The sequence below is a fragment of the Castor canadensis genome, chromosome 3, assembly GCF_047511655.1.
Source record: "Castor canadensis chromosome 3, mCasCan1.hap1v2, whole genome shotgun sequence".
NCBI classification, from domain to species: Eukaryota; Metazoa; Chordata; class Mammalia; order Rodentia; family Castoridae; genus Castor; species Castor canadensis.
The window spans coordinates 91,869,262-91,879,717 of NC_133388.1; the positions used below are offsets into that span (position 1 = coordinate 91,869,262).

Genomic DNA, 10,456 nt, shown 5'->3' on the forward strand with positions numbered 1-10,456 from the left:
GACAGCACAAGTACTTTTAAATATCACCCTGCTATGTTCTTTTGAAAGTCTAAATGCTTGGGAAAAATAAGAGTATCTTTTTATTGCTGTCCTTAATACTCATTTTCTCTTCCTCTCTTTGTCTTTGGGATGCAGCTTGGCTTGAAAAAATGTGGTATATGAATTGTAGTGTAAATAATTTAGTGCTATGGAAAGAACTGTGAACTAATCTTAGTTGTAAGATGAGACCATTGGAAAGCTAATAGCTTTAGTGTATTAATTTAGTAACTGTAGCTAGAGGACTTTGAAGTTATGGTGGCAATACTGCCTTTCTTGACCACTTGTTATTCCTGGGTTCTTTCTTGAGGGAATTTAAAGGTCATAAACTCTTACAAAAGGGGTATAGAGACAGGAAACATCAAAACTGGGATGTATAAGTGAGAGGTACATGGTAGAGTGTTCATAAGGAAAATTCATTAAGGAATTTGACAAATTCTTTTTTTTTTTTCCATTTTTCTTTTATTATTCATATGTGCATACAAGGCTTGGTTTATTTCTCCCCCCTGCCCCCACCCCCTCCCTTACCACCCACTCCACCCCCTCCCGCTCCCCCCCTCAATACCCAGCAGAAACTATTTTGCCCTTATCTCTAATTTTGTTGTAGAGAGAGTATAAGCAATAATAGGAAGGAACAAGGGGTTTTGCTGGTTGAGATAAGGATAGCTCTACAGGGCATTGACTCACATTGATTTCCTGTGCGTGGGTGTTACCTTCTAGGTTAATTCTTTTTAATCTAACCTTTTCTCTGGTTCCTGGTCCCCTTTTCCTATTGGCCTCAGTTGCTTTAAGGTATCTGCTTTAGTTTCTCTGCATTAAGGGCAACAAATGCTAGCTAGTTTTTTAGGTGTCTTACCTATCCTCACCCCTCCCTTGTGTGCTCTCGCTTTTATCATGTGCTCATAGTCCAATCCCCTTGTTGTGTTTGCCCTTGATCTAATGTCCACATATGAGGGAGAACATACGATTTTTGGTCTTTTGAGCCAGGCTAACCTCACTCAGAATGATGTTCTCCAATTCCATCCATTTACCAGCGAATGATAACATTTCGTTCTTCTTCATGGCTGCATAAAATTCCATTGTGTATAGATACCACATTTTCTTAATCCATTCATCAGTGCTGGGGCATCTTGGCTGTTTCCATAACTTGGCTATTGTGAATAGTGCCGCAATAAACATGGATGTGCAGGTGCCTCTGGAGTAACAGTCTTTTGGGTATATCCCCAAGAGTGGTATTGCTGGATCAAATGGTAGATCGATGTCCAGCTTTTTAAGTAGCCTCCAAATTTTTTTCCAGAGTGGTTGTACTAGTCTACATTCCCACCAACAGTGTAAGAGGGTTCCTTTTTCCCCACATCCTCGCCAACACCTGTTGTTGGTGGTGTTGCTGATGATGGCTGTTCTAACAGGGGTGAGGTGGAATCTTAGTGTGGTTTTAATTTGCATTTCCTTTATTGCTAGAGATGGTGAGCATTTTTTCATGTGTTTTCTGGCCATTTGAATTTCTTCTTTTGAGAAAGTTCTGTTTAGTTCACATGCCCATTTCTTTATTGGTTCATTAGTTTTGGGAGAATTTAGTTTTTTAAGTTCCCTGTATATTCTGGTTATCAGTCCTTTGTCTGATGTATAATTGGCAAATATTTTCTCCCACTCTGTGGGTGTTCTCTTCAGTTTAGAGACCATTTCTTTTGATGAACAGAAGCTTTTTAGTTTTATGAGGTCCCATTTATCTATGCTATCTCTTAGTTGCTGTGCTGCTGGGGTTTCATTGAGAAAGTTCTTACCTATACCTACTAACTCCAGAGTATTTCCTACTCTTTCTTGTATCAGCTTAAGAGTTTGGGGTCTGATATTAAGATCCTTGATCCATTTTGAGTTAATCTTGGTATAGGGTGATATACATGGATCTAGTTTCAGTTTTTTGCAGACTGCTAACCAGTTTTCCCAGCAGTTTTTGTTGAAGAGGCTGCTATTTCTCCATCGTATATTTTTAGCTCCTTTGTCAAAGATAAGTTGCTTATAGTTGTGTGGCTTCATATCTGGATCCTCTATTCTGTTCCACTGGTCTTCATGTCTGTTTTTGTGCCAGTACCATGCTGTTTTTATTGTTATTGCTTTGTAATATAGTTTGAAGTCAGGTATTGTGATACCTCCTGCATTGTTCTTTTGACTGAGTATTGCCTTGGCTATTCGTGGCCTCTTGTGTTTCCATATAAATTTAACAGTAGATTTTTCAATCTCTTTGATGAATGTCATTGGAATTTTGATGGGAATTGCATTAAACATGTAGATTACTTTTGGGAGTATCGACATTTTTACTATGTTGATTCTACCAATCCATGAGCATGGGAGATCTCTCCACTTTCTATAGTCTTCCTCAATCTCTTTCTTCAGAAGTGTATAGTTTTCCTTGTAGAGGTCTTTCACATCTTTTGTTAGGTTTACACCTAGGTATTTGATTTTTTTTGAGGCTATTGTAAATGGAATTGTTTTCATACATTCTTTTTCCGTTTGCTCATTGTTAGTGTATAGAAATGCTAATGATTTTTCTATGTTGATTTTATATCCTGCTACCTTGCTATAGCTATTGATGATGTCTAGAAGCTTCTGAGTAGAGTTTTTTGGGTCTTTAAGGTATAGGATCATGTCGTCTGCAAATAGGGATATTTTGACAGTTTCTTTACCTATTTGTATTCCTTTTATTCCTTCTTCTTGCCTAATTGCTCTGGCTAGGAATTCCAGTACTATGTTGAATAGGAGTGGAGATAGTGGGCATCCTTGTCTGGTTCCTGATTTTAGAGGGAATGGTTTTAATTTTTCTCCGTTAAGTATAATGCTGGCTGTAGGTTTGTCATATATAGCTTTTATAATGTTGAGGAACTTTCCTTCTATTCCTAGTTTTCTTAGAGCTTTTATCATGAAATGATGTTGGATCTTATCAAAGGCTTTTTCTGCATCTATTGAGATGATCAAGTGGTTTTTGTCTTTGCTTCTGTTAATATGGTTTATTACATTTATTGATTTTCATATGTTGAACTACCCCTGCATACCTGGGATGAAGTCTACTTGGTCGTGGTGAATAATCTTTTTGATGTGTTGCTGAATTCGGTTTGCCATTACTTTGTTGAGGATTTTTGCATCAATGTTCATTAAGGAGATTGGCCTATAGTTCTCCTTTTTGGAGGTGTCTTTGCCTGGTTTTGGGATAAGTGTAATAGTGGCTTCATAAAATGTGTTTGGCAGTTTTCCTTCCCTTTCTATTTCATGGAACAGTTTAAGGAGGGTTGGTATCAGTTCTTCTTTAAAGGTCTGATAGAATTCAGCAGAGAATCCATCAGGTCCTGGACTTTTCTTTTTGGGGAGACTCTTGATTGCTGCTTCAATTTCATTTTGTGTTATAGGTCTATTCAGGTGATTAATTTCCTCTTGGTTCAGTTTTGGATGATCATATGTATCTAGAAATCTGTCCATTTCTTTGAGATTTTCAAATTTATTTGAATATAGGTTCTCAAAGTAGTCTCTGATGATTTCCTGGACTTCCATGGTGTTTGTTGTTATCTCCCCTTTTGCATTCCTGATTCTACTAATTTGGGTTTTTTCTCTCCTCATTTTAGTCAGGTTTGCCAGGGGTCTATCGATCTTGTTTATTTTTTCAAAGAACCAACTTTTTGTTTCATTAATTCTTTGTATGGTTTTTTTGGTTTCTATTTCGTTGATTTCAGCTCTTATTTTTATTATTTCTCTCCTTCTATTTGTTTTGGGATTTGCTTGTTCTTGTTTTTCTAGGAGTTTGAGATGTATCATTAGGTCATTGATTTGGGATCTTTCAATCTTTTTAATATATGCACTCATGGCTATAAACTTTCCTCTCAAGACTGCCTTAGCTGTGTCCCATAGGTTCTGGTAGGTTGTGTTTTCATTTTCATTGACTTCCAGGAACATTTTAATTTCCTCTTTTATTGCATCGATGATCCATTCTTCATTAAGTAATGAGTTATTTAGTTTCCAGCTGTTTGCATGTTTTTTGTCTCTACTTTTGTTGTTGAGTTCTACTTTTTCTGCATTGTGGTCAGATAGTATGCATGGTATTATTTCTATTTTCTTATATTTGCTGAGACTTGCTTTGTGCCCTAGGATATGATCTATTTTGGAGAAGGTTCCATGTGCTGCTGAGAAGAATGTATATTGTGTAGAGGTTGGATGAAATGTTCTGTAGACATCAAGTAGGTCCACTTGATCTATTGCATATTTTAGATCTTGGATTTCTTTATTGAGTTTTTGTTTGGATGACCTATCTATTGATGATAATGGAGTGTTAAAGTCTCCCACAACCACTGTGTTGGCGTTTATATATGCTTTTAGGTCTTTCAGGGTACGTTTGATGAAATTCGGTGCGTTGACATTGGGTGCGTACAGATTGATGATTATTATTTCCTTTTGGTCTATTTCCCCTTTTATTAGTATGGAATGTCCTTCTTTATCTCGTTTGATCAATGTAGGTTTGAAGTCTACTTTGTCAGAGATAAGTATTGCTACTCCTGCTTGTTTTCGGGGGCCATTGGCTTGGTAAATCTTCTTCCAGCCTTTCATCCTAAGCATATGCTTATTTCTGTCGGTGAGATGAGTCTCCTGTAAGCAACAAATTGTTGGATCTTCTTTTTTAATCCATTTTGTCAAACGGTGTCTTTTGATGGGTGAATTAAGTCCATTAACATTAAGTGTTAGTACTGATAGGTATGTGGTGATTCCTGCCATTTAGTTATCTTAGTTGTTTGAAGGTTTGATTGTGTGTACCTAACTTGATGTTACTCTCAACTGTCTTGCTTTTTCTTATCCTGTGGTTTGGTGCTGCCTGCCTTTTCATGGTTAAGTTGGGTGTCACTTTCTGTGTGCAGGATCCCTTGCAGAATCTTTTGTAATGGTGGCTTTGTGGTCACATATTGTTTTAGTTTCTGCTTATCATGGAAGACTTTTATTGCTCCATCTATTTTGAATGATAGCTTTGCTGGGTAGAGTATCCTGGGGTTGAAGTTATTTTCATTCAGTGCCCGGAAGATCTCACCCCACGCTCTTCTTGCTTTTAATGTTTCTGTTGAGAAGTCTGCTGTGATTTTGATGGGTTTACCTTTGTATGTTACTTGTTTTTTCTCTCTTGCAGCCTTCAATATTCTTTCCTTAGTTTCTGAACTTGTTGTTTTAATGATGATATGTCGTGGAGTAGTTCTATTTTGATCTGGTCTGTTTGGTGTCCTGGAGGCCTCTTGCATTTGTATGGGAATATCTTTCTCTAGATTTGGGAAATTTTCCGTTATTATTTTGTTGAATATATTACGCATTCCCTTCGCTTGCACCTCTTCTCCTTCTTCGATGCCCATGATTCTCAAGTTTGGTCTTTTGATGGAGTCGGTGAGTTCTTGCATTTTCTTTTCACAGGTCTTGAGTTGTTTAATTAGTAGTTCTTCAGTTTTTCCTTTAATTACCATTTCATCTTCAAGTTCTGAGATTCTGTCTTCTGTTTGTTCTATTCTGCTGGATTGGCCTTCCGTTTTGTTTTGCAGTTCTGTTTCGTTCTTTTTTCTGAGGTTTTCCATATCCTGGCTGTTTTCTTCTTTATTGTTGTCTATTTTTGTCCTGAGTTCATTTATCCATTTATTCATTGTGTTCTCTCTTTCACTTTGGTGTTTATACAGTGCTTCTATGGTTTCCTTTATTTCTTCTTTTGCTTTTTCAAATTCTCTATTTTTATTGTCTTGGAATTTCTTGAGTGTCTCCTGTACATTTTGGTTGACCCTATCCAGTATCATCTCTATAAAATTCTCATTGAGTACTTGTAGTATGTCTTCTTTTAAATTATTCTTGTAGGCTTCATTGGGTCCTTTGGCATAGTTTATCTTCATTTTGTTGGAGTCTGGCTCTGAGTTTCTGTTCTCTTCATTCCCCTCTGGTTCCTGTACTAATTTTTTGCTGTGGGGAAACTGGTTTCCTTGTTTTTTCTGTCTTCCTGTCATTGTCCTTGGTGTTGTTACTGTCCCTGTACTGTGTGTAATTAAGTATTTTCTAGCTTGTAATAATAACAATGGTAATATTGAGAATGGAAGAGTGAGCTGAGATGGAAAGCAAGAAGTTAAAGAAAAGGGGAAAACAAATATACAGACAAGAGGGAGAAAGCAGAACAAGGTATCAGGCAAGAGAGTTTCAAAGGTATAAACAGGGAGTGTTAGTGTACTAATCGACAGTAAGCTGAACAGACAATAGAGTGACAGAGAGAGGATTGAAAATCAAAGATAAAAAAAATAAAAAATAAGTATATGAAAGTAATATCTATTTATAAAAATGAATTAAAATAAAATGGAAAATAGAAAATTAAAAAAAACAAAAAAAACCAAAAAACCAAAAAACTTCCAAGTTTATATGCAATGCAATTTCAGTCTTAATAATTTGGATGTCCGTCTCAATCTCCAGTCCTGGAGTTGGTGCCTCAGATGTTGTTCTGTAGCTGTCTCATCAAAGGGGATGTATAAAGTAGAACAAAACTACACTCACACACACACAGAAGAAAAAAAAAAAAGCCCCACCAAGTGTCCCCAGTTCAAATGCAATACAGTTTCAGTAAGTTTTTCGGCTTGCAGGTGTAATTCGGTTGTTCTCTCATCAAAGGTAGGGAGAAAAACAAAAAAAAGCGTCTGGACGCAGTTCTGAGAGTGGTATCTGCAACTGTGGCTTGCCTGCCTGCTGCTCTCAGCCTGTAGCTGGCGGCGTTATTTATGCAGATCTCTGGGGTGAGCTTAGCACTCACCTGGTCCCACAGGCTTTGTTTGCTCAGAGTTCTCCTGTGCGGGGCCCTCTGCTACAGGCTTTTCCCTTTCCAAGCACTGGGAAAGGCGACACTGCCCCGCGTTGTCAGGCCTGCGTGTTTATTTACAGTTCACGTGGGAAGTGGGTCTTCCCTCCTCTCACAAGCTTCCCTGCTCCTGGTTGCTGGGCGCGCCCCGCTCCCGCCAGAGGCTCTCCGGCCCACCCGGCTCATTTATTTACAGTCCTGGGAAGGATTCCCTTCCCCCAATCTTCAGCGCTCAGGGCGCCCCACCCTCTTTCCAGCGTGTCTTAACTGTTCTTATTGCTTAGTACTCAGTTTCTCTTTTTTTCCCGGGTGGAGGTCAGTCTGTCCAGGGGGCTATGCTGCTCTGGCCCAGGCTTGTCTGTGGGGAACCGCGGTACCGTGAAGCTCACCTGGTCCGCGTCTTCCCAAGCCGTATGGGCGCTGGCCACTGGCGGCCCGGGGGCCTCCTCGGTTCTCCATTTAACGTGAAGTGGAGATTCTCTGCGCCGGCTGGAGATGTGGAGGAGTCAAAGTTATGCCTTTTCTCGGTGATTATGCCTGCAAAGTGTGTCTCCAGCGTCTCTCCAAGATTTCACTATAGGAGGCTCGCTTTCTGCTTCCTACCTCTAGCCGCCATCTTGGAATTCTCGACAAATTCTTATATGAAAGGAGAAAATTATTTTTCTGCCTAGAATATTCATACCAAAATGAGTGATGATCTCTCCCAAGAAACTATTGTATGACAAAAAAGAAAAAAGTTTTGCATATATGTAATATTCTTATATCTTGGATTTTCCAAACAGTTCTGTTTGGATTAGATGAATCCTAACTTAAATTTGCAAAATATTATCATGACAAATCTTTATGAAGTTTCTATTCAGATTATTTTATAACAAAAAATGGAAGTAACTATAATTTCTAACCAAAAGATTGGAAGTAAATGGAAAAGGGTATCCTGATTGGTTGAGTACTAATTTTGTAAAAGGTCATTCTTGTGTAGTGATGCTATTCATTTTTCTCCTAATCCACTCTGAAAATTGTCTTTCTTGTATCCTTTATAAGATGATTCTAGGAAAATATTTACCTGACCATATAAAAATTCACAATCCATATCATGTTAATTCAATATAATAGTATAGTTCCTAAAAATAATAATTATTAAAACTCATTATAACACAGAACATGTTCAACATTGTATTAAATAAAAAGACATAAATGAAAAGTTACATCAGAATGATTGAAATATGGATAATTTTTTCCTTTAATATTTTTCTTTAATGTTTCTTCCACATAATTTCAGCAATAAATAACAAGGAATTGTCATTTTTTAACTTTAGCAGTTTATCTCCAAATATACCATTTCCTGCTACAGTTTTTAGAAACATATGTTCTATTTTCTAAAACTCAACTAGTGCATCAAGATTTTTTTGACATCTCATTGAGGTAAAAATATTAGGGGCCCTCTACATAGCATTTATGAATATTTTTACTGGTGTTGCTATACATGAAATTAGAGTTGTCTTTCAGAGGCTTAGAAACAGGTGTGAAGAACACGGCACATACAGAATATATCTTTTTCTTTTTGGAACCTGGGGCCTTGTTCATGCTCAGCAGGACCATGCCTGTCATGACACCATGTTTCTAGGTGTCATTAGGCTAGAATTTAATTATGTCCCATAAATATTTGGGTAAATTGCTTGAAAGGGTTTATTTATCAGGAATAACCATAAAGTCACATATAAAAGGAACAGAAAAAATATTTTTTCATTTATTACTTATAATTAACCAACTAAACAATCCAAATAATTTTATCTCATAACTATAAACTTAAATGATCAAATAGAAGTTTTATCTGAGATGAACTGTGAAAACTATCCAGAAAACATCCAGTGTTTATATTCCTTAGTCAACACCCAGTTTAAGTTCCAAAGAGAAACCATATACTTCCATTTATCTATGTAATCTGACCAATTTAATTTTATAAGAGGCCCTACAGATATTTAATTTCATAGGTTAGTATAGTCAATGTCACCTGACATATTTGTAGATTATGATATCAATTAGCTATTTGACTCTGATTGTATTTTGTTGGACTCTACTGATCTGATCACAGAGAAATTGTTTCTTATGTCTTAGATTATATAGCGATTGCCTAGAACTTTCCTCAGGGCTGCCTTTATCTCCTTATTCCGGAAGCTGTAGATGAGTGGATTGAAAAGTGGGGTCACCATAGCATAGAACAAAGTTGCAACTTTCTGCATTCCAGCAGAGTGTCCAAGTCCTGGGCTCACATACATGACCATAAGAGAACCATAGAACAGTGAAACCACAGTCAGATGAGACCCACATGTGGAGAAGGCTTTATGTCTTCCAGTGGCTGAAGGCACGTGCAACACGGCTATTAGGACAAAAGTATAGGACCCAAGAATGAAGAAGAAGTTACCAAAGATAACTAGTGAGCTTAGAGTGTAGCAAAGCAGTTGAGTTCTTGGAGCAGAGACACACATCAATGTGAAAAGTGGTCCTGGGTCACACACAACATGGTCAATATTTGGACCACAGAAGGGCATCTGAGAGATGAGAACAATGGGGATTAAGAACCACAGAAATCCACAAACCCAGCAGATAATGACCAGTTTGGCACAGAAATTTACAGTCATGATATTAGGGTAGTGCAAGGGACGGCAGATAGCCAGGTACCGATCAAAGGCCATAACAGTCAAAAGAAAGCATTCAGATGTACCCAAAGAGAAAAAGAAATAGAATTGGAGGAAGCACCCAGCAAAGGAGATGTCTTTTTTCTCTGAGAGGAAGTTGGCCAACATCTTGGGGACTGTAGAAGAAACATACCAGACCTCTAGAAAGGAGAAATTCCCCAGGAACATGTACATGGGAGTGTGGAGTCGCTTATCACACAGTAGGGAACAAACAATGGCCCCATTCCCTGTTCTGGTGAGAGTATATGTTGTAGTGAAGAGTGAGAAGAGGAGGATCTGAATCTCCTACTCATAAGAGAAACCTTGAAGTATAAATTTTCTTTCAAATAAAAAGCTGGAATCTGGCTCAGAGGCATTCATTGTGTCATAAACTGCAAGATACAGAAACATATTGTCACCAGTTAGGACTAGTTTAAAATGTGTTACCTTTATTAAGAATGTAGAGAAGACTATAAGAATGGAGCTATTTTTCAAAGGAATCATCAGTTAGGAGGAAAACATATTGTATTTTTTCTTGACTATATAATTTGAATTTTAAATGTAGAAAATAGCTTTCCTACACAGAAACACAGTTTTACCTACTTCTAAATTTTCCACTTACTATGGGACTGTGATAGAACTAGATAAAGTTAAACTCATAAACATCTCATTTTGATCTGTGAGAGCTTCTGGCAAGCATCTAACACAAAATTGGCACTTAATAAGTATATTGGTTTCCCACCCCAAGTCCTACTCATGATGCAATGGAGTCACTAAAGAGTTAAGAGTATTTAATTATATTTCAGTTAAATATATTACTTAACTATGCACAGGAAATGAACATATTTTGCAGTAAATTGGTAATAATCACTTTAAAGCCATATTTCTGAATTTGTATTGCTGC

General features: G+C 37.4%; 1 protein-coding gene across 1 annotated transcript; it reads right to left on the reverse strand.

The window, feature by feature from the left end:
• Window positions 1-8,988: 8,988 nt before the first annotated feature.
• LOC109681033 (olfactory receptor 11H12-like) lies at window positions 8,989-9,933 on the reverse strand. Its single transcript, XM_020155623.2, is given in 1 exon segment — window positions 8,989-9,933. A coding segment is annotated over 1 exon segment (945 nt).
• Window positions 9,934-10,456: the final 523 nt, after the last annotated feature.